The sequence below is a fragment of the Lepeophtheirus salmonis genome, chromosome 6, assembly GCF_016086655.4.
Source record: "Lepeophtheirus salmonis chromosome 6, UVic_Lsal_1.4, whole genome shotgun sequence".
In the NCBI taxonomy this organism is placed as follows: domain Eukaryota; kingdom Metazoa; phylum Arthropoda; class Copepoda; order Siphonostomatoida; family Caligidae; genus Lepeophtheirus; species Lepeophtheirus salmonis.
The window spans coordinates 6,821,883-6,848,958 of NC_052136.2; the positions used below are offsets into that span (position 1 = coordinate 6,821,883).

Sequence of the window (27,076 nt, forward strand, 5' to 3'; positions counted from 1 at the left end):
TGGATTAGAATCTGGTTAATTAAATATGCTATAAGAGTTTGTGATTTTTCGTTCAATATGGTCATTATAAACTGTTCTACAATTGTTGTGCACGACAAAAAAGTACATAAATACGAATTTAATTAAAAGGGATGCATTAGACTATTTCAAATAATGATTTTGTTTTTAAATATGCATTTACGAAATTATTTAAAACTTTTATGACAGTCCTTTTTAAATGAAATTGCATAAATTATACAAGCATATGTTACATTACCCAATTTTTACACATAAGTATATACTAAAATTATCAAAAGTAGAAAAGACAGGGAATTGTTGTAATACGGTTACAATAGGCTATTTTGTCTCGAGCATAAAAAAATTATTGTCACAGAATTTACATTATAATAGAACATATCATGAAAGAATAATTAATAAGTTTTTTCAACTTTTCTCAGAGACATTGGACAAAAATGGATTTTAAGGAATGAAACTATTTTATTTAGTAAGTCAAATCAACTCTGAGCAAATTAACCAAACGCAAAAAGCGTTGTAACTGTCCTCGATCGCCCCCTACTAATAATATCAATTTTGATTCTTAATTATTTTTATAGTACTAAAACTGATTTGAAATTTCAAGAACAAATATATATATTATATTGTAATATGTCATTTTAGATGTGAGTTGAAGGATTTATGAAATGCTTTGGTTATTTTTCCAAGAGGGATATTTAATGTAACGTAATGGATATTGAAAATTATTTTAGAATTTAATTATATGTTGTAATGGACCTTTGGCACCACTGATTTTCATCGTGTATAAATAGACGATAATATCCATTAATACACAAAGAAAATATAATCCTAACATATTATGTAAATTTTGCAACTTTAAAAGTTTTTCAAAAGTGCATACATATATTTAAAAACTTATTGCTGCGTAAATAAGAAAAATATTAGTTATTGTGCTGAATTACATAATTACTTGATTTTATTTTGGTAAAATAATATTTATGTAACAATCTTTTTCTGAGAAAAAAATATTTTTAGAATCCTTTTTTTGGGTAATTATAATTTCCTATATTTTCACTTTTATTTTTCATAAGAACAAACAACTTTCCATTCGGCCAGATCATGATATTTTATTAATACGAAGAAAAATAAATATATTACACTTAAATGTAGAACAGAAATTACGCATATTTTTTTTATATTAAATAAATAGTAAAACTTTTTTCATAAAATGTTATCATAAAATATAGCTCATTTTTAAATTCAAATACTTTCATGTATCATTGTTTTTTTCTTTTCCCATTTTGACAACTTTTAATTACAAATATATTGATTTTTTTAAAATTATTTTAATAAGGGAAAAAATGATGCACTTAACTTCAATCTGAAATTAAAATCGAATTAAAGATTATATTGGATTAATTTATTTTCCTTAAAAAATAAATAGATGTCATATCAAAAGCTGTATATACAATAATATATTTGCAGTTACGTAAATGAATATTCATTTTATTGTGTCCTGTATAGATTTAATTTGTTTGAGTATCTTTTGGATTCAACTGAAATAAACAACTATTTTCAAATGTATTAAGTTCTTGGACAATATTCAAATTCAGCACTTAGCTCGAAAAAAGAAGAACTTAATGATTTCTCAAAAAAGGATAGAAATATCATAGGAGAGATTAAATAAATTTGGAAAAGCTGTAACGTTCTTTGTTTTGGGTTCAAATACATACTAGGGACTAATAGTTAAATTATATTTGAATGCTACTTTTCAAATAGCACAACGGTCCCTAGCTATGGGGACAGTTGCAATATTTTTAAGAGAATTAAAATTGAGCGGGAAATAAAGATATTTGACAATTTAATATTTTTGAAGGAATAAGTGAATTTATAAATATTTATAACGTTAAATGCATACATTTCGATATATTGTTGTAGGTTAATTTATAATAAGATACGTATTATAAATCTCAGATCTATGTTACAATGTGGAGAAATTAAGTATCAAAAAATTTATTGGCCTCAGTTTTGGTGGAAGTTTGATATGAAGTATAATTATTTAATAATAATAAGTGAATGCATTATTTAAAAAATAATTGTCCTAAAAAACACAACTTCTTATCCCCCAAAACAGTTTAATTATAAAAAATAGAATAGGTGTCAAAATTAATATTTTTTCATAATAATCTGCATTATATTATAAAATTTTTACGTGCGTTTTATAACTTTTTTTATCTTCGAAAAAAAAGAAGAAGATTATTGCAACCATACTGTGTTGAAACTGTGCCCGATCTTTCCTCTAAATAAAAACTATCAAATTTACATTTGACCTTTTCCTTTCGTTATACATATATAGAATATGTTTTATCAATAAATAAACTGCAATAAATTTTTTGACTATAAGCATAATAATATATATGTATTCAAATATATAAATCAAATAAATAATTGGAAAGTAGTATTAAATATGTTTGGAATGTCTAAATTAGAAGTGAACTCAACCTATGACTATTAAATGAAATAATTTTTATTTTTTTAAATTCCTACTAGTATATTAATCAATTTACTTACATGTTTATATCTACATATATGGAGAAGATGATAAATTGGCCTTTTTTATTATTGATCGGATATGGTGTCTAATTTGTAATTATTATTGAGCTTTTTAATTATTCTGAATAAGCAAATATTGATAGATATAACCTTAATGTATTCCATTTTTGGGTAGATATGTTTTACTCTGCAAAAATACCTTTTCTGTCAGGAAAAATCAAAAAGTTACATTGGTATTGTTGGAGATCTCTCTAATCATATTTTTATTTATTTAAAAGTATATTAAAACAGGGAAAATACAAATTATTGAGCATAATTTATACCTCTTAAATGATTAAAACAAAGTGCACAATATTTTTGGACTCATAATATCACATTTGGCATGGTGCAAGATGCTAAACAAGGGAACATTTCGACACAAAAATCCATTTTTTACAAAATAAAATAACCTGTACTATACAAAAAATAGCTTCATATTAGCGAAAAATAATTTTGCGCATGGAAAAAAGCAATACCCCCAAAACAAGGAAATTTAATTTTTTATAGTAAAAAGATTAAAATCAATTTGTTTTGTTTTTCAAAAAATGAAAGAAACTATTTTTAAATCACAAAATTTAAAAAAAAACACTTAACGTTAAGAATCTAATGATTTTCCTAAATTGTATCCAATTTATTTTTTCTTTAAGCAAAATAGTATAATATCATATAATGATTCACATTATTATTTGATATTTGCCTTAAGCCAGAAAATGTTTTCTAATCTTATATTCTTGCCTGTACTGAAACAATAGAATATATAATAAGGCAAAAAAAAAAAAATTGTTACCAAGAAAACGCTGCAAGATATTCAAAAATATTTTGAGTTCTTGTATAATCAATAAAATAATGCACCATTGTTTATTTATTGATCTATAAATAAAGTAAACATTTACATACTATAAAAAAATGAGATTAATTCTTTTCGTTTCAAATCTTTGTTATTAATGCGATTTCAAATTTGCACAATGTGAAATATTTGGAGGTTTATTTTTACTTTGTGAAACAGAGCACATATATTATAGGTAGATTACTATTATATTAGTTGAAATAATCGTGAATGTTTCTTATACGCTTTCAAACCCATGTTGTACCTATTATTATATCCTTTTTTCTCAAGGATACCTGATTGTCTGAGGACAAACGAATACAGACTACCTAGAAATAACCCCACAAATATTTCCGCTTATTATTTTTTTAAAGAGACACAAAGGAATGATTAGAGGCAACTGATAATGATTAACCGGCTACATAAATATATTTAGATATATATAAATATGTATTGTCTGTCTTTATATAAATATGGTAGATATTTAACAAATTTTTAAACTCTTTACTTTTAGAAAATTCTTTTCATTATAGAAGACTGATGTTGGAAAATGAATTATCTTGTATATTACTACACTTTCAATCCTAATCTGAGTAGTTCATTGAAGTGTATAGCTAGTCCAACACTCAAATTTATATTTTTGCATAATAAAATGTGATTTGATCTTAGTAGTTGTTATGATTCTATAAGTATCAGTTGATAAATTAAACAATTTTGCATCACAATATTTAATTCCCATAAATTCATAATCTAAAATAGAAGTCTGGGAAAATAGTTCCTTATTTTCTTAATAATATAGTGTGAGAGAAAGGATTTATAAATTAACAAATAGCTATTTAACAAGTCATGTTTTATACAGACTAAGGAAGCTGTCACTCCTCTCCAATCTCTCATTTTCACATTCATCATTGGGCTATAAATGATAAAACGCATAGAAACTATTCTTTGAGACCACGACAATTGATTTCAAAATTATTCTAATACAGGACCATCTCAAAAAAAAAAAAGAAGAAGATATATAAAGTTGCAAAAAAAAAAGAATAATTTATAAAGAAAGTACCATGAAAATTTGAAAAATATAAAATATGTTATTCTCTTATGAGGATTAATACCCCCAGGGAAGTAACGAAGGTTTAAATATTTAGAAGGGATAAAAAAAGGTTATAGTGCTTGAAATTCTATAACAAGAAAGAAAAAAATTCAATAAGGAAGTTACATTTACTTTAATTTTGTTTAATTAATTATTCCATTTCATTTAGGCATTTTTCTTTAGTATATATCTGATTTTTTTCCATTCTTATAAAATAAATAACAACTGAATACATTACCTAAGGTATATTTGATATCATGGAAAACAAATTATATGAAGATAATTGTTGAATTTATAAAAAGAATTATTCGTCAAATGACATTTAAATATCAAATTAAATGTTTTACTGTCTATAATCATTCTACTTATATCTAAGTAAAATAATTTTGGACTTCTAAGCGTTACTTACACCAAAAAATATTTAAAAGTTATCATAACTGATTATAGTTGTAATTGAATTATTATAACTGATTCATTTTACTCCCACACATATGAAAGACGGAGGAAGAAATGTCCAAACGTTGATATGTGGGCCACATTGCGGCCCGCCTCATGTTTAGGTGCGCCCTACTCATTCTCTCTTCTTGTAGTATTTTGTAGCAAAATAGATATAATATCATAAAAAAGTGTATAATACGTACAAAAATTGAAAAATATTTGACGTCCCTTCAAATGTTTTTAGACTCTAATGGGGTTGCCAGATTGGTCTTATTTTATATTTGGCCAAAAATTAAAATAAATTTGTATTTAATAGTTTTTGTTTTATAAAGCCATTCTTCATGAAATTGAATTTAATAGGTTCTTTGGCCACATAAAATATTTAAGTGGCAATACAGCACATTATATTAAAGGTTGGACCTTTCTGGACTAAGATGTTATTCCTCCCAGATTAAAACATTTTTTACTGTCTCTTCTGAGAATTTGTTTACAATTATAAAATATATACCTATATTTTTAGAGTTGGATTCGAGTTAAACCTATAAGTTTGAGTGAGATGATGATACTCATATTTTACTCGAAGTATCTTAAATCATGTTCCAGTTTGCTATCAAGAAATAACTCCAAGATCCAAGGGCGACAAAATATTTATTATATTCTTAAATAAAAGAGAACTTTGATACCATAAAAATATTACGTAGCCCTTAGCCATTGCAGTTTAAACTGTTAGCTATAAACTGTAGGAGTGTGCGGCCTTAGAAATAGTTCTAACTTGTAGGTTATGGCGCCATTCTAATTCTTTGTTAGGAATAATTATTAATAAAAATAATTGTAGATTGGGCGCCATCAGTATACTTTAATTTGTATAGTTATTAATCAATATGATATCGAAAAAAACAACAACTAGATATTTGATTACTCGAGACTCATTTTAATATTTCCAGTTTCCATAGTTCGAGCTCTAAATATGTCCAGTTTTTCAAATGATAATTTGGACAAGATCGAGTAATTTAGAAAAAAACTTTCGTCTTTAATTTTGTCGAATATTTTTTAAGTTTGAGCTATACTCGAAACCAACTCTATAGATTTATAATCAAAAATTAAATTTACAGAAGATAAGGGGCTTAAAGTTTATTCCTGTATTTTTGCCTTGCTCAAAATATGTTTCAAATATATCATAACAATAAAAATAATTAGAGAAAATCCTTTGACATCAGATGCGAAAAATAATTTTAGATTCGAAATGAGCACGTCATGTACATAAGTAGTATTATAATCATATATCAAACCTATTGAATTTCCAAAAAGTAAAAGTTTGTTGACTTGTGTTTCAATGCCTTTTATCTTACCTGTAAAATAAGAAGAAAAAAAATCAAATTTATGTCATAACGACAAATTCTATATATAGGTATTATATTAATTGAAACTTATAGCTTTAATAAATAAATCTAAAAATGATATATATATAAATAAGTAAATTATTTAATTTACAAAAATAGGTTATTCAATTTAAATATTTAAGCCTGACTTGAGTTCTAACAAACTCAACATGAGAAGAAAATAAAAATAAAACTATTTTTGAATGAAACCATAAAAATCTCTTTATTTGGAAGCCAAATCGAGAAGAAAGTGTTAACGAAACATAGGCACATATCGACAGAGTTATTTTCTTTCTACATATGGCTTGAATGAAAACAAAATAAATTGCTTTTACATGTTACTGAGAATTAATATTTCCAATCTATGCTTGTACATTACTGAAGATGTGAATATTTTTTATTTAACCTCACATAATTCCCATCAAAACATAACGTGAGTATTTTGCAACATTCAAATGCGTATTTCAGTAATATATTAATTTATTTTCCCTTAGTAGTTATTACATATAATACTATAATCATCAATGAAAAAATTAAATACTTTTTTACTATCATACTTTACATATACAGGGGATCTTCGCTTATCGCAGTTTTGGGTACATTAAAAACCTGTGCTCTACACTGTACAGGGACTTCTTTTTTTAAGTAAAAACCCCATAACCTTTTTTTAGAGCCCACTTTTTACTATTTTTCTTTTATTTTTAGTATAGTTAGGAGAAATAAAACATGTTATTCATGAGGAATGATTTAAAATACTGAATACCAGACAAAATACTTGTAAAATTTAAACTTATTAGGGTGTTTACTTGATTTTTAATCTGGTCATTTCAATGCTGTAAAATTTAAACAATCAAAACCTAACCAATTCAATTCACCAACCTATTTAATTAAAAATTTTTTATAATAAGCAAAAGTGTTAACTGTAGTTGTATCGAATCAAAAGGGTTAAAGGAAACTCCACCCATTGAAATTTGAACACATCTATTAAATTAATAGTGTTATGTCGGTCCTTAATTATTTGGTCCAGTCTAGTCGTAGGACTGGTCCTTAAGATCTTTCGAACTGTCAGTACTAGAACTGAATAAAAAAAAAAAAAGTAACACCCCAAGGGAAATAACTGTTTATTAAAAGTTTTGATAAAAATTAATTAATCATAAAAAAAATTCGAGACACAATGCCAATGTGTAATGCCATATAATCCAGTAGCTGAATGAGTAAATATTTGCATTTGATGTCTTTCCATATTGTACGAATGAAATAACGGAAGATTAACAATAGTTGACTTAATTGATTTTCAAGAAAAGTTTGAGAATATGACTATATGATGCTTTTATATATAAATTAAACGTATTTATTTAAATATGTTCAATTAAACTTTCAGAATAAAAAGCTGACTTTTATTTCCTCAACAAGTCATGACAGTATAAATATGTATAATAAAAAAAGTGGTGTAATTTAAGTAATAAAATCAAATCGGTGATACTAAATCAAAATGGTTTTTTTGGGATAGGAAGATAACAAGAAATACTTCTTCTAAAGGAGTGTTGAATTTAATTTGACTTCATACATTTCAAGGCTTACCATTTGACATGTACCTACATGCAATCAAATGAAAACATTCAAAATATCTATGTACAATGTAAAGACACTAAGAAAAGCTTGATATTCGTAATGGCCCGATTAATCATTTTTATGGGGATGTAAATATTAAATTGACTCTATATTTTATAATAAAATTATTTTAATGTTCATGAAAAATGAACAAAGTTCAATTGTCAAACAATAATTGTATCACACTTTGATGTCTCACTGTCATAAAGTAATAAAAGTAATATGGCTTTGAACACTTTTAAAATAATATTGAAGACTTTAGAAATATGTTACAACATCAAAAACAAAAATTAAATTTTTGCCTTTTTTCATGTCATACTTCCAAAACATGAAATAAGAAAAAAAAAAGCACTAGATCAAAAGTTCATGGGTTCCTTTAAAAACGCTCCTATATGTAACAAAAAAAAAAACCAAGCATGTACACAGAAAGTAATTAAGAACCATAAAATATGTTATTACATAAATATGAATGTAGATGCCCAATCATACATTTTGGAATATGGATATATCGTTACTGAAGGTAAACTTTTACGAAAAGTTAATGATATTAGAAGGGCGTATTTTGCAATTGATTTTCGTTTGGATATAATGGGATATAAAATAGCAGGGGTTAAAAAGATATTAAAAAATTTATAATGAGGAAATTAATAAACTTACAATTTAATATCACAGGAATTAAATATGTTTAAGCCCATTTTGAAGTATATTTAAAAACCGTAACATACCAACTTAGTATATTTTACCCATTCTGAATGTGTTTTCTTGTTCCTTTCCCACCAAACAGTAAAACATGGACTCTTAATCAATTTTAATTTTCTCACTAATAACAGAAGGTTTAGTGATTATTTTTTTGATTAAAGAATGATAAATACTTTAAACAAGCCTCAATTAAGAAGAATAGTGGCAAACTATTATCGTGCATGAATTAAACTTGAGATTTTACTAAAAGACTTCAATGTTGCCGTATTTGCTTTAATTGAAAGTAGATATGGTGATAATGATGTCATTTATAAAACTTTTAAATCATAGAATGTTTTTCAAGGCTGATAACAATTACAGTATCGATTTTATGTCCCATATTAAGGATAAATACAGCCATGAACATATGAATCACGAAGAATCATTTTCTAACAAATAATGTGTAACTCAAAACAATGAATTTAATGATTCTTGACTTTACTTCTCTACATGAAAGGAAAGTTTTAAACGTGGAAATATTTTATCACTAAAAACAAAAACTAAACAATTCAAGAATCTCTTTAATTTGGAAGTAAAACTATTACAATTAGTTTCATCTATTTTTGGAGTCCCTTTTAAAATAATAAATCATCTATAAAAATTTGCCCTTTTTTTACCTTATACATATGTATCGTATAAATATAAAATTGGTTGACCTAATAAAGTATTATGTCATGTGTTACAAAATATTTTCTTTTAGCAATCAATCATACAGAAATTGACTCGATAGTATATTTTTTATCAAAATCAATTAAAGAAACATTGATTGCTATATAAAATGTAATAACTTCCATGCACGTTTCCTGTACCTGAAGCTGGAATAAGCAGGATCCAGCTTCTTGGCTTTAAGGCCAACACAAGGGATGAGACTTAGCACAGGTATTTGTCTATAACTTCGTTAGACGTAAAGCCCAAGATATCATGTTGGGAGAGCTGGAGCAGAGGCCAGGTTTCTACGTCTAAGAAAGCTGGGACAAGCCGCACACTCTCAAGACAACGCCAATGAATATGATGAATACGAGGCTCAACCTTTTCTGCTTTGGGACAATCCCAGTCTTTCTCTTAGTGATCCACCTGTCATTCCTCCTATTGCTGTGGGCACCAATCGTAAAAAGAAATAGTCTCAGAAAAATATCTTAGTGAGTATTTGCCAATCTTCAACTGCCTCAAGATTTAGATCCAGCGCATCAAGCACTTGGCTTTGGTGGCGGCCGAGAGGAAATCCACATTGATAATTTTGTTGATTGATGTTTTTTTCTAACTGGAGCCAAACACTTCTAGCTAGTTACCAAAACAACAAACAACGTCCTAGAAGTGCATTCCATTAAATTTTGTTGTTAAACGATAGTCGCGCACAGTATATTGCACCCAAAGTTAGATTATAAATTTTTATAATAAAGACGCAGTCTTTGTACTTTTTGGATGAGGCAATACATTTTGCAACACCTAAAGGTAGGATATTTCCATTTTTTTAAATGTAATGATCGATTGATTTTATATTTGCAATGCATCCATGAGTATCAAAATATGATACATATGGCGTTTTAGGGTTAACAAATAAAATACAATCTCTACTAAGTTAAACTATGGTTCTTTTTAAAGAGTTTAAAGCTGAAAATAAATTTCAATCAGCAGATATTCTTTGTTGTATAAATTGCTTGTAGTCTACAACCAAATTTCTAAAAGTTTGATTTAAATTCATGCCTTTGTCTTTTTATGAATACTTGGTCAAATACTCATACTTAATTAAAACATAATGTGGGTTTGGACAATAATGTAGGACGGTGAAAATTTATAGATCCCCCCTCCCACTTCATTGAATGCTAGTTTTATTATTATCATATGAATTTACCAATGAAAATTGAAACCTGCTTCTTAAAAGATTATTATTTATAAGAGCACAAATCAATATGCATATGCCTTAATAAATGCAAATATATTTGGTACATAAATTTATGCAAAGCAAGTCATGGATTGCAGCGGTAACTCTATGTATATATGTACATAGTATACAAGATACAATTTGTACAAGTTGTAACTTGAATAAGCAGACCGTACAAGTTGCAACCAAAAGACGGTACTAATAAGTTTACATGGTTTAAATTTAGTTATAAAAAAAAATTTTAAATGATTTTTCAGATTATAAATTGCAATCCAAAAGTTCCTTCCATAACGAGTTTTCAGATCTTGTTATTCCCAATTTACAAATTTAAAAAAATAAAAATAACAATTATGTGCATTTCCAAATAACGCCATAAGAAATTTGCAAACAGATCTTAGGCATACCGTGAGCCAATACCATATTATGGAAAGTGTTTAAGGAAGTAAACGTATCTTGAATAAAATGACATTTAATTTAAGGAGATGATCTGAATGTATTGACATCGTCAAAATAATAAATCTTCAATCAATAATATATTCTTTTTGAGGATTAAAAACAAAATTTGTGTGATAATTAAATTCACACCCTAGCAACGAAAAAAATTAAATATTTGAAAATAATGTTGTGTTAGTCCTTATTTAAGATAAAAAACATCAGTCCTGTACAGTTCAGCGTCTCTCCGGTCCAGTTATATCCGTACTAAAACTTTTAAAATTTAGTATTTTATCAAGTCATTCAACTTTATTTTTTCTTCTTTTTTATCTACTTAGTCTAGTACTGACAGTTCAAAGGACAAACGGCCTTAATGACCGCCCAAGAATTGATTATACAAGTCCTAAAACCAGACTAGGATTGGAACAAATAAATAGGGACTGACAAAATAATATATGTAGATAATACATTAAAATGAATATTTATTATATGATAAATATATTTAAATATGTATTTTCTTTTTTAGTGAAAATTACTCAATGTTAAGTATTATGTTACATATTTTTAGGTTCAAATGCCAAGAGTGATTTTGCTCGTAAATAGAAGAATGTAATTACTAAATGATTTGAAAGAAGGAGGAAAGGATACACTTTTAGTAGGCAGCTTATTTTGTTGGCATATTAGGATTTTTAATCAAAACACTTAAGACATTTTTTATGCAATTTATAATTGTCCGAATATTACTACATTGGCATACATTAGGATACGTTAATTAATATCCCTCTTCTTTGCCTATGATAGCATAAATTCAACATTAGTTATTAAAATGACTAATGTTGAATTTAAATATAATAATTATGGAAGGTACTAATTGAACTTGTACAATCCGCTAATCCAAGTTACAAATTGTACAAAACGCAAATCATACACAACATTGATATAAACAAACAACCAAAAGTATGGTTTGACGAATTCAACCATAAATAAACAAACAATGTTCATATATATACATATAAAGTTCGTACCCTGAAACACACCTAAAAAAAAAAACTTTCTCATTTTTTTTTTATTTGTTATTTTTTTTTAAATATTTTTGTTTTTGTAAAGGAAGTTTAATTTTCTAATTCACAGTTAATTTGATAAATTTTCAAATAAACCAATGCCTAATATTTTTTTGTATTTCAACCATAGATTAATTAGTTTATTGATGCATGAAATTTAAGTTATTAAAAAAACAATTAATTTCTACCAATGGGGGTCAAATTAATTTCCATTTGCGGTCAAAGTAACGTAAATTAATGACGACTTAAGTAAAGTCAAATGAAATATATATTTATTAGATTTCATTTCTCTTTTTCACCGTGTTTTTGACGATCTATATTTAATGAAAACCGACGGACGTGCTTTAGATTTTATGAACCTACAACGTACCTACACCTCACATTTACGTTCAAAAGAAATGAATAATGACAACACAAATGAACATTAAATAAGAACTATTCATCAAAATTATATAATCAATTCCTTATTTATAAATATATATTTTTAAACGGTATTTTTTCACACTATTTTGTTTCAAACACATTAAATCTTTTTTAATGTCATTTCATTAGAAGATAATTAAAGCGTCAGATTTACTTATTTAGTTTCGTAATACTAATAGCTTAAAAAGTAGGGGAAAATATCCAAACATGTATTAACTTACATAATTTATCTTAGTAGTTAAAAGTATCTTCATTTTTTTACCTGTTTCTAGGACAACATATGTTATAATTTTGTCTAAAGAAAAATCCCTTTCAATTGGCACTCACTAACTTTGTTCTTTCTTTAGAAACAGATTTATCTCTACATAAATATATGCATTTATATAATCATTTATTGATTCAAAGAATAAAATACATTATTTTTGTTATTTGTACGTAAAGTATACGCAGTAGTTTAAAATCTTATTAAGTGTTTTCACATACCTCACAAATTGCATTATTTTTTAAAACAAAGCCATTTTGGGGCTGAAAATTGATTTTTTTTACTAAATAAAATGAACAAATTTCTATTTAATCTTGATTAAACACCATAAAAAAATCAAAATTTAAAGTTTAAAATCAAACCAATACAATAATCAAAGTAATGAATAATTAAATTTCCCAAGGGCTTAATTTATACAATAAATTTTGTTTTGGATCGATTCAAAAAGAAAAACATAAGAATTAATTTGAAAATAAATTTATTATTCTAGCTATTATAGTTGTTAAATTATTTTTTCTACTTTACGAAAATAAAGGTTCTTGCAACACTGTGCCGAAAACCTAAATAATGAAAACCACTTCGTCGAAAAAAAATAAAAATATATTATCATGCTACAATACTATTTAACTAAACTATTGCCATGAAAAACACTCGCTGATAATTATAGAGCCTAAGATGACCTTGGGCTAGAAACATGTAGTTTAGGACTTGACCAAATACATAAGAGCTTCAACACATTTGATCCAAGCGATTGATTCATTTGCATTGTCCATTGAGCCTCAAATCTTAATTATTGATTGATTGATAAACTCTTTCTCTTCTTTCAACATTTTTTATCTCATTCATTTATTTATTTATGAATCTTTTGTCAGGCTTTTTGTTATAGGGGCTTTAATAGAAATTAAAGTCAACTATTGATGCATCCTCATAATGAAATAAATCAATTATTTATTGAAAGTCGTAGCAAATAATTTATCATTTTATTTTTATGAAATTGTTAAAAAATAAATCATTTTCAAGTATATTTTTTTTTTTCGTCAATGTGGCAAAAGATAATTAGGTCTTCGCAAAGTGTCCTTGAACGGAAAATAAGATTGTATAACCATGGAAGAATAAATTTTTAATGCATATTAAGGCCTGATTTATAATAATCCTAGACTTAAAATTTATAAATTTTTAATAAACGTTAAATATATCAGTCTTATTTTGACGTCTAAATACCCGGTAAAAGTTCACCATTTTTCTTTATACGAATAAATAATTGTTTTATACTCTGATAAAACTTGAACGTTTTTTCACCAAAATGGCAACATAAAAAAACCTACGTCACATAAAAACGCTTTAGAGGTAATTCAAATTTTATTGAATGAACGCCATAATTGTTAAACATATTACAATAATTAAATCAACCAATCGATTCCTTTTTTTCCCGATAAAAAAATAAATACAAAGAATATTCAATCAGTGGTATTTTATATGTAAATTAAATAAGTTGTTTAAAACATCACGATCATTGTGTAAGCAATATTGATATGATAATAATCATTTTACTATATGCTCCAAGGTTTCAAATGCAACGATGACTTAAAGAAGGTCATTTTTATATGTACGCATAGATTTTTTGATTCAATCTTAATTGGCATTTTCCTTATTATTTTTTTTGTACATAAATTAAATCAATCTTTGCATTTTCATTTAAAAAGTTATTAAAGGTGTAGTATTTGTACACCTGTTTCTAGAATTCTTTAAAAAAATCATCATTACATATATATATTGGGATGAAAATTATTTCAATTTTTGGAAAAGTAAACAGTTTATTTGTAATTGTACAAATTTTTTTTTGAGAAAAGTAAGAAAACTTTTGAAAATTTACATTTTTGAAGCAAAAATAGATTATTTGTTTGAATACTTTTCATATACTTAAAATTATTATGTTTTTTTAAATTAATAAATTGATTTTAATAAATTTGCAATAAAGTATATATTATAATTATTTAGCAAAAAATAATATTTTTATGTCCAAAATAACGTCAATTGAAGTTGATTTAAATTTAGCTCATGATCCCTTCTTCATTTCCTTAGCCTATCATAATCCAACGATTAGGCTGAGAATATTTAATTTTGAAAATACGTTTCATTTAGTGAAAAAATGGGAATTTTATATGACCATGGTCTTTTTATGACTTTTCCACTGAAAAATGCCGTCTTATAAACATTGTTTTTTTCTAAATAATTCTATATTATATATAAAATTTATTATTTTTAAAAAAACAATCCCTTCTTGAAGTATATACACAGTATTCAAACAAATGTAAGCTTTCAAAAACTTTAGAGGCGTCAAATTACATCTAAATATGTCTTAAAAATTTAAAAGTTTCTCAAATGTTTTTTGTTTTTTTTGTATAATTTAAAATCCTTTTTTAAGCTAAGACTTTTTCAAAGAAGTTACAATTTTTGTCGTTCTAATTTATGTTTATATACAGGGTGACAAAGCTATGATACGCTCTCTAGGGCAAACGTAGGCATATAAGCAACTTTTTTTTTTTTTGTTAAAAAAAAATTATTTTCACTGCTCATATAACTTTACTACCCTGTAAATATATTATATGAAAAAAGCTTTTGATGTTGATTCGAATGTATATTAAAGTTTGATAATTATTTGTAGTTCACTATAACAAAATATAATATAGAATAAAAATTTTCTCTACAAATAAACCCTCATACACTATATAATTTGCAATAAAATAAAGTGTTAAACTATAATAGTATTTTCCAAATAATACGCAAGGCTTCTATGTAAGTGCTTTACATATATTTATACAGTATCAATTGTGTTCCAATTGTTTTAGATCTTACTACATTAAACAATTATTACACAAGAAATTGATATATACATTGTTCAATTAGAATAAATCACGATTTTATTTGTGTACTTTAAATTACAAATGTAAAATGTCTTCGAAACTCAACCTTATACTTATTGTATTATTGTCAAACTATCAACTTTAAATGGATCTATGTATAAAGGGGGGCACATTTTTAATCTTGAGGTGATAAATGCGTGTTACTTATCACCATGCAGTTGTGACATATTTTGTATCACTTTTGTAAAGTACAAATCAAACTCACTATTTGATAGTTATTGGATTTGACAGTTCAAGGCAACGTCTAATTTATTTATTATTTATGTCGAATATGATGTTGCTCAATAGCCCGGCACCATAGTAGTACCGGACCACGGACGCATTTAAAACAGTACTATTATAAATGTGTATTTGAACCGATATATGCAACGCCATTACGTACAATGTTATTATAACAAGGTTATTAAGAAACGATTTTCAGTTTTACTGAAAATTTACTAGTATATCAGATGACGTCGTTAGAACCCAAATAGAGGAATGGTTAAGTAACTTAAATATAGTGGTAATAATAAGGAATTAGTGGAACAAACAAACTTAAATTACTACATTTTTTCTTTCTTTAGGTATTATATTGACCCACAAAATGCACCCAACGACGTCACCAGAAAGAGAGAGAGAGTTACTTGATAAATCTTCCGTGTGTGCTCTACAAAAAACTTGTTGCCTAACGTTTTTCTAATAATGTTAATTATGTCATACAAATATTGAACCCCTGATGAAATAAATAGCCTAATTTCCATTAAATTTGCGCAACTTCCCAATATTTTTCTATATTTGTATATATGAATATACAATTTCAAAACAAAACAATACAAAAATGTTGAGTAATTACTGAATTCATTATAACTTTTATCTTGATAAAAAATACCCAAAATCATCCACTCAAGAAATGAGGATGAAAGTTTTCTTTTGAAACTAGAAAAGATTGTTAATGATACACTCTGTTTCAAAATAAAATCTTATTAGGTCGCCTTTATTCAACTGAAGCTTAGTTTGAATAATTGATAATGGATGATCTGCCAATATTGTGGGTGTTTAAATGTGTGTGTATAATGTGTAAATATGATCAAAACATGTTTCTTCATAGTCACATATGTACATTAGGGTGTCCCAAAAAATTAAAGTAATTTTTTTTTTACAATACAAGTAAATTATTGATCTCAGCTACACAAATATATATATATTTTTGCTATATAACAATGATAATCCATGTAGACTTTAATCTAAACTTGATCTGTGATTTGAAAGGGGACAAATACATTCCATTCTCAATTATAAATTACAGACATGAATCAATTTCTTATATTTAGTAAATTACTTTTAGTTATTTAATTTTATTTTTCTGAAAATTAATAGAAACTTGATTATTTTTACAATTTAGTAATAATTTTTTATTTTATAGCCGTGAATTTGAAGTCACCTTTTTCAATAATTTAAAAAAAGTTTAGATATGTTATATTCGAGTAATTTTATTTATCACTATTTGTCTCAAATGTCATAATTGTTTTTATAGGGATACCTTTTTTCATATAAATGTAATTTTTTTTTTTTACTTGGATATGTCTTATCGGAATCATCTCTAAGTAATTGAGCAAAACGTAATTTTCAAAGATATATATCCGTGAACGATAATTTCAAAAACTTTTCCTTAAGTAAAACATACTTCCTGCTTATTCTTTGGAACATCCTAATGTATCTATAGTTATAAATCTCTTCAAAAAAAACAAAGTAGGCTGAAGTTTATTAGATTAATAATTATTGATAAATCATATATAACAATATTTATTCATATACGAACAATTTATTATATAATTTGTATTAGGGTTTATCTCTCGGGATCTTCATTTTTTTGTATTTTTTGTTGCTTAAAAACTTACGGGAAATGACCGGAGAAACCAGGAATAAATTATTTATTAATATAAGTTTCCTGTAATTATACAATATCCACAAAAATTAGCTTTTTGATCAGTTATTATTATTAATTTTTTTTCGAGTCGGATTGGGCTACGATATTCAGAAAGTTAATCCCATGTACTCTAAAAAACAACGTGTGTACTGTTGGGGATAATTTAAAAAAATGAAGAACATGAGAATTGAGTATTCATGACTCATTATTTCTTAATAAAATATAATAATAAATTCTAAAGGGATTCTCATTTAAAAACATTTTACCGGAAAATTAGAAATATCATATAATAAATTCGTATGTAATTTTAATGTTTTCTCGTCTTTTTGCACATGGGAATAACATAATTCAAAATATATGTTAAGCTTTATTCATGACTTGTAAATTTAATTGATAGTCAATTATTATAATTTAAATGCCTTATATAGTTTTTATTAATATGGTATGAATACATTTAGGTAATAAAAGTGAAAATTGAAGAAGGTGTAAAAACATTTATTACTATACATTTTCTTTATTATACCTTTTTTGGAATAATTCCTTCAGGCTTTTTGGGCATGTACAACTTGTACAGGGTTTCCTGTATGTCTACATTCTACATTGTTAAAAAAACTTACAATATTCATAACATATTAATTCTTTTAAGTATCATGGTAACAGTAATTCTATATTTACTTTTAACGATTTCAGACTACTTACATATGTGGCAGGACATGAAACGGATCGGGGAAGTATATTTGTGGCCCGACCACACAAAAGTAAGCATAAATGATTTTGAGTCTGAATTACATATGTATTCTCTGATAAATCACCGCCAATTTCAATCACTAAATCGTTCTGACTAATCATTTGAAAACGCTGCAAATAGCAGTTTAATTATTAAAAACTAATTGTATCAATTAATTAATTATAAATTGATAAATATTATTTTAAAGGCCATATCTGGTTCAAATTACAATCCTTACTTTTGGTGACTCAAGTAATCCAATAAATTTCTAAAGAAAGTCTATGGGTGATCGAAATATTTATATAAAATGTATATATGATTAAAAGAGTTCTCATTTTCTTGATTTTGTTCAAGATTATTTTTGGTTGAACCCAATAAATCTTTTGATTATTTGTGTTAGTTTAATATTATCTTTTTTATTTTCCAAAAAATAAAACAAAAAATCCAATTTTTCACCAATTTTCAAGGCTAAAGAAAATAAAAATAAATTATTATACTATTTTTTAAAAGTATTTTACTTTCTTATTTCTAGAATCGGATAAACACCTCTGCATAAAAATATTGGGTTGTTAGTTGAAGTATTAAATAATAAGAAGGGAAATAAAAACAGAGTGATAAATTGTGACGAGAAAGAATCCTGTAAGTCAACAAGCAACGTTTGATATTTGTTTTAAATATCAGTACGTATTTACCATGGAGTAATATGCTATTTTTCTTTTAAGACATAATACAGGTACGTCTCAATGTTCATACATACATTTACAAAAACAACTCTTACAAAGTAAGAAGAATTGATGTTGAGAATAAAAAAAAGAAGACTATTCATGTCATGATAAAAGGGATAAATGTTTTTTTAAGAAGTAGAAGCTTTAATAGTTTTCCCATTTTCTTGTCACTTATTTTTTTGACAGTTTTTTTTTTAAATTATCCGCGGACTAGAAGTAACTATCAATCATTCATCGTTGTTAGGTAATTCAGAGCAATGAGTTTATTTGCCTCTTTTTATGACCAACACTTTGATATAGTAGACCATTAGCTTATATGTGGTGCGTCAATAAAAAATCCATTTTGAATAAAAATCAAGAAAAAGAGAAATTCAAATAAATGCAGGACAATAATTTGTTCAATTGTGGGATTTGAATTTAAATATCTGGGATGAATTTTCATCCTAATTAATGTTTAATATAGTTTACAACATTCATTTGATCTATGATATTTTATTTGACACCGCTCTGAGATTTCAAATATAATATATCGAATTATTTTTTATAAATGACAAGTAATTGGCTCCAAAAGGTTATTAAAAATATTTTATCATCACTGTAAATAGAAAATAATTAGTTGAAGAATACAAATTTAATCCAAACTCAATTTAGCACAAGATAGTCGACGGCCTACATTTACTAATTAGTTGTTATCAAGTGTTTTTATATGATGTAAAAATTGAATCACGAATTTACTCTCAAAATCAGTTCATATTTTAATCTCATTTCGGCAGATGAAAAGTCTTATAAAGAAAAGTTAATGAAAATTATGAATAATATATTAGACATTTTTTTGTAAATATATACGTTGTATCGAAATTGATATATATATATTTAGAGTTGTAAAAAATATGACTTACCGGTATGTTAAAAAACCAAAAAATGACATGGTATCCTTGACAAATGGAAGAATATTTTGTATAACTACTGCTTTAATTTAATTAGCTACAAGTAGCTGTGAGAGGAAGAACCCCCCCCCACAAATCCTACTCTGTGTCTGTTAAGGAAATATACAGGAACTACTCTGATGTCAATCATCAATTCTACTAGTACTTATTACATTCCCATCTAATTTTCAGAGTTATCCTCAGTCATTCATAAGCATATGTCCATCAAGAATCACTACAGCTTTGTAAAATAAAAATAAAGACTTTATTCAGGTTGCAACTACGAAAAGCTCCGTACTCTTTTGAGGCCATATTTATTACATCTGTATTGATATTGTATACAAACAATAAAATGAGTAGGTCATTTAGTAAGAAAATTGCGTTTTCATAATAAGTATTTAGTTTACTTATATTTGTCAATTGCGTACACAGTATAATTTCCTTAAATAACTTATCTTATTAATTTAGTATAATTCATTTACAAAATCAAGATGGGAATACATATATATAAATAAACGTATCCACTTTTGAAAAGAAAAAAAAATAATCATTTATTTTTATCTTATCAATTTTTTTTATATGTACATATTGTAATTGAATTTCTAATCCTGAAGATATTCATCTTTAAATAAATGATTTTCCTTACTCGAAATGAAATGAAAAACTGTTCATTTGAATCTATACATGTATAAAATTAACAAATATATTAATATCAAATAAATAAAAAGTATATTCATAAATTGTGTCTTTGAAAATTCAAAGGAAAATAAAACTTAAAAGATTTTTCTCAAATTCTTCAAAAAAAAAAAAAAATGAATAATTTTGTAAATGTGTATTTATTTTCAATTATTCTAATTATTAAAAAAATATTTAATAGAAAATGAGTTAAAATAAACTTTAGAAAGAAGTAGACTTGATAAAGGGTGCGACTTTTTATCCTAACTTTGTTTTTTCGAATGTGATAATTAATTAAGATATTTATTAATATCATTGATGGATAATTAATTATTCAAAATATCCGCTTGCTCCAATGATGTATTTTTCGAAAAGGCTCGGAAGTTTCGCCATGGTCTAGCTATTGGATCTGGGGAATTTGGGCCCATTTTTTCCAAGATTGCAGCCTTGAGGGCATTGCTATTTGAATCTCATGATGTCCTAAGCCTCGTTTCTATTTATCCCCAAAAATAAAAATCGAAAGAGGATGGGCCCATTTGTACCAAAAGTTTTAGAAATTGTTAAGATACCATCGGTGTCTTCGAACACTAGGATAGCATGGGTCCTTATCCAGCTCTTTACAACGTCCTTGAGTACCCGTATATATATATATCTGCGTTGACTTTTGAGCCATTCACATGGGGAATTGGGGAGGCATTTTTTCTCATGGCTGGAAATAATCCCAAGGGCCATTATCGAAGCTGCAAATTTCGTCTTCGTAACTAGGATGACGTCATCCTTCTTTTGAGCAAAGAAACAATCGTTTCGACTGTTATGGGAAGGATTTCCCCTAAAAAGCTACTTGTCATAAAAGAATTTGACGATCGATCCCTTTTGTTTCGTTCAACTCAAAGCCATCGGGATCTCTCTTGCTCAGACATCTTTCTTCAAAAATGTCACCAAAATCGATCAGAGAACCTTTTATATGAGTAAACTGAGGATGACATCATAAAAATTAACATTATCCACCACAATTAGTTGTAATAATTGATTAAAATGAAGTAACAATAATAAAGACGGACCTTGTAATGATTATTTATTTTGGTTTGCATATTATAGCGTTATATAGTTTGGAAAATAACTATATGTTAATCTATATTACCAAAATGAATCATCAATTTGGCGTAACCTCATGGATAATTTTCCCCTAAAAAGTGAATATTTGTTGTTACGCACTTACAAGTTATAATGTATACAAGCAGATTGTACAAATTGCATTTTTTTACTCATATTTCATTATATCAACAACTATATTAGTTACTAAATAGTATAGTTCCATTTTGATTTGAATTATTGTAACTACATATTTATTATATATATTAACGGGTAATATATTTGTAGGCATTTGAACTCTAATTTGCATTAGAAATGTTTATATTATTCATTTAATATATATCAACCATCTATAGAAAACCCCATCATTATAATATCTTTCTCAGATGCACTAAAAAATCTCCTTTTTCAGTTGGAACCATCAAGAAGATAGATTTAAATATCCTAGATTATATGCGATAAAAAGTAATGATTTGTTAAACATTTATCAAAAAGAATACATTTATTAATTACTTTATCTACTTAATGTGATATTTTTCGATACATTGAAATAGAAAATCATTTTTTTTGCGTTATAAAATTTTACTTTGAGTAAATATATATATATATATATATTACTATAGTGTACAAAATAGGCTCTTTACAGAATAATATGGCTTCAAAATAGCTCCATCTTTACATACAATGCCTCATTCCCCATTGCTTGATTTCTTATTGAACCAAATATGTCTGAGTACTAATGAATAAAGGACCTGGTTGTCGAGAAGGGAGTCATAATCAATCATGATAATATGAAAATTTCCCTTTTAGTCCCTTATAAATACTGGAGGGGGGGTCAGATGCTGAAGGGGAAAATTGAAATTAAGAGTCTCTCCCCCATAGATTCATTGTTAAGATAAAAGCTTTTTTTAAATTCTTCAAAAGAAATTTCGATACAATTAGAAGCTTAATTGTATTAGGTGAAATTTCTCTTAGCCTCAATTAAAAAATACATATTAGTTAAATATAATTAATTTTGGATAGTATTAGAAACTGTAGGAAGATATTTCATTCTAAAAAATACGAGGAAAAGAAACTTGTTTGGAATTGTTTGCGCCTTATAAAGGCCCATATACCAAACTACTCACTCATTCCATTGAGCATCCTGATGATGCACTGACGAGAAAGTGTTGGAAAACGTATTTGCATGACTGGTTCATTTATTCATTAAAATATTATATATACAAATTTTATGGAAGTTTGTAGTTCAAAATGATTATCTTACCTGTTGGCATCCCCGCTGGTACCTCATAAGGATAGGCGCCACACTTTGTGTGTCATCTCCCTGAAGCTTTGACTCTCTCTTAACTTGTGTGAATTGAAATAAGCACTCTTTATCCAATTCAATTCTTTTTTGTAGGATTCCAAGTAAAACTTCGAGAGCCGTGTTCTCTAGTGCAGGCTCTATTGCATTCAATAGTGTTTTATTTTTTATCAGTCGTAATTGAATTTCGTTTGCCTTGAGGGATAATTGTCTCTGATGTGATTGAGCAATTGGTGGTGCTCTACTTAGACGCCCACTGATTGTACCATTTGATTTATTAACGACAGGGTGTGAACCCACCAATGACATGGTTTCCAATTTTGTAAGAGCCTCCCCATATGTTTTCTGAACTTTTTGAAACTCTAGCTTTAGGGCATCGTGAAGATTCATTAATTTTTCGTCAGATGTGCCCACCATTCCATGTTGACCTAGACTCTCTATAGCTTTCATCAGAGCTCTTTTACGGTCCAACACAACTCTCTTTAATTTTGGCTCAGCCTGTAAAAGTATATTTAGGAGCCTCTTACATGAAGAAATAAAAGGGCCACAAAATGCCCATCGTTCTCCTGTGGCTTTAGCCTCTTCTTGTTGAGAGGCAAAAAATTTGACTAATTGCCAAACTACAGCTTCAGGCCTCAAATTTGACAGGCCCATGGATGAACGATCTAAAATTAGCTCTCTATCCGAAGACATATATAACTTTGCGTAAAGAGCTTCCAGGATTGGTAATGAATGTGGCATGGACTCGACAAATATATCTCCAGGAAGAGAGGGCAGAATTTGTCGAAAAGAAGAGAATGATAGTCGTTTCATTAGAGCAGCAACTTCTCTATGATGCCCATTTTCATACAGTACTAAAAGCCGTTGTAACGCTGCTTTTGGTGAGTCAGGAATAGCCATAGCTGATGCTAGATTATTATTAGAAATAATGGATCCGTGATCCGAATAGTCCTTTCGTCCTGCACGAAGAACCGGCACTCGCTTAGGGATTGGCTGATGCACAAATTGTTGTGATGGATGTCCATACTGTGGCAAAACGTGGTGATGATGATGATGATGTCCATGCGGATTAGTAGTTGTTGGAACAAGGACTGTTGGACCTGCAATCATATGAGGGTTGGTTTGGTAAGGCCATTGATGCTGATGAGTAACCGGAGGAGGACGATGAATAAATGGGGGCGGAGGTGGAGCAACCATAAGAATACCCTTTCGTGGAAGTGGTGGGGCCCCTGAGCCATGAGGCATATTGTAGTATCGATCTAAACGATTCATCATAAGAAGGGCTAAATCTTTTAAAATCTATTCAGGGGAGTCGTTGAAAAAAAAAATACACTTAGCACATTTGTGACGCACACAGGATGATTTTACAAACTGACATATAAAAAAGAATATGTATACACATAAGTTGAAATGAAAAGAAGTTGCTTGCTTGAACGTGGATTTTTTTTGGTTCTATGATTAAGCGTGTGGGCAATAACAGGTACAATCATCATATTCTTCTTCATAGGATCCAAAGAGAATGGCGTGCAAGAGATGCGCATTACAGTCAAATCAAGTCACGGGGAAACATTGGAATTATCTTGGAGAAATTTTAATTACTATTGTAGAAATTTATATTATTTTGCTTGACATCAAATGAAATTCCTTAGAAAAATGTGTTTTATATTTATGTACCGAAAAAAAACTTGTGATAATAATTGATTATTATTTTGAAAAAGGGAATAAGAAACCCCAAATATGGTTTTCATCAGAATAATATATATTTAAATAGTCTAACCTTAGATGGATAGTATTTTTCCTTTTAAAGAAACAATGACAACTGAACAGTTTGTCTCAATATTTGTATACTCGTATATACATCAATGTATGGGACGCCTCCAAGCTACATAAAGAAGTTAAATCAACATTGGTGTAACCAATATATAATAGATCAAAGTATGAAACGTACACATACTATGCTTATTAAGTAGATGTCGATGTGTATCAAGCTCGGAAGAGAAAAATTGAGAATAATTATACAAGCCTATACTGGGCATGGCCCTTTTCCAGCCCACTTAAGCAAGTAGAAGGACATAAGCTCAACGTACAATGCCTGTATGGAAGAATTGTAAAGTGCAGACCATCTCATCAATAGATGCCCCATCCTATCTCAAGAGAAATATCAAGCCATGAATGGAGGAAACGAAGAAATTCCTTAAATTTATGAAATATAAAAAAATAAAATATATTATGGAACAAAACTTTAATGTAAGCTAGGTGTTAGAATCTGGTGTAGTAGCAAAAATGGCCAGTTGTGTGGTCATTTCGGTTCCATTATATTTGTACAATTTTATTTTATATATGTATACCAAGCAGTAATAAATATTTAACTAACTATCTATCAATGTATTAAGTTACTCACATCCCATATATCAACCAATAATTATATAAAGGATTTGTCAATTTTTAATTTTTTTGACTTATTTTTATGTAGAGAAAATGTCTAGAAATTTTTTTTAAACTAATGTAAGGATCTTCTTAATTATCTCTATTAAAAATAATATTTCTTATAAGATATACTACTCTGTTAATCATGAAAATAATTCGAATGAAACTTGATCTCATAGAAGGAATGTCTTCCTTATGTATGAATGTAAATATTTGAATTAATAATAACGAGAGATTTTTCCTGGAGATTCCTTTATACAAATTTAATTGTTGACAAACGCAGCAGTAATAAAGAACAAAATATATTCTATAATATATTATACTATGGACAAAAAAAAAAAAAAAATCATATTATTTCAAACTTACATCGTTACTATTATAGCTGATATATCATCATTATCAATTTATTCTGTACAGGCGTGATATTTTTTGCACTTACGGATATAAATTGTGTCAAATATTAAATATTTTTCTAACTTTTGTCAAAAAATAAATAAATGTGTATGTAGCAAAATTATTTTTACAATTTCTTTGATTTATTAAATAAATTTATAAGCTCTTAATAACCCCGTAACGCCTCCTTGGTTAATGTGTGTTCATAATTTTGTTTTTGAATTTAAAATTCTTCACCATTTTTAAGAACCAAAATATTTCAATTTTTTGAAAATGTATAAAGATCAAAAAATTTTAATCATTAATATTTTGAATTTTTTGGGTTGGGAATTAAGCTTTAATAAATTCAAAATAACTGTTTTTGCCGATGTTTATAAAAGAAATGAATGATTTCCTCCACGTAATACCTCGAAAATTCAGTTTGTAATTTTTCGAAAAACACCTGATTCTATTATAAAAGTTTTAAAGGTTAAAGTTAATTTCAATACGTTTAAAAAAATGAAAACACACATATTTTTGAATCCTCGTATTATCTGATTTTCACTCAACAGTGTTCCTTCTTTATTTTTGAATTTGTGGCGTGTCAATATACCGTCAAGCTAAAATGTTTTCTCTTAAAATTGTCTCTGAATTACATTCTTTTATAATTTATCGTCCATTTTTGTCAAGAAAATTATACAGATTAAGTTCTTGAAGAATTCTAGAAATTGCACTTAAGGTAGCAAAAATCAACGTCATAATGAAAGAATTAGAAATTGATTGATTTTATTCAAAATACCAAATCGGAGCAAAATTAAGTCACATTCATGAAATGAATGCTTTATACTATATTTCACATTCTGGATAACTCAGGTTATCCCCGAATTTTGTATGTAAGCATATAATTAATTAAAACATTTCTGTGAAATATTGGACTGTATATTTGTACAAAATGTATACATAAGGCTCAATAATTTACAGAAATTTTAACATAGGTATAATGCATAAAAAAACTACATATTTATTTTCTTAACTTTTTTGTTAACTTATCAAATAATAGGTTTTATGATTACTAATGTTAATTTTTTAAGGGGAAAATTGCCTTAAAACACATCCTTTGAGTTGTAATTTTCTTTAATCCATTAGTATAATTATGTATTTTTACAAATAAATATCTCTAAAATAAGGATGCGACTGATCAAATAGGGTGATACAAAATGTACATTTACTAGTTGTATACTTTGGAGGACCTTGAACGTATTTTAAGGTAT

The 27,076-nt window shown here is 27.0% G+C and overlaps 1 protein-coding gene across 1 annotated transcript in view; it reads right to left on the reverse strand.

The window, feature by feature from the left end:
* The window catches only part of LOC121119962 (uncharacterized), a 79,639-nt gene extending 55,255 nt beyond the window's left edge, over window positions 1–24,384 (reverse strand). Inside the window, 1 exon segment of the mRNA XM_040714816.2 lies at window positions 22,968–24,384. Within this exon segment, the coding sequence (XP_040570750.1) occupies window positions 22,968–24,281 (1,314 nt within the window). The 5' untranslated portion in view covers window positions 24,282–24,384.
* Between the last annotated feature and the right edge of the window lie 2,692 nt (window positions 24,385–27,076).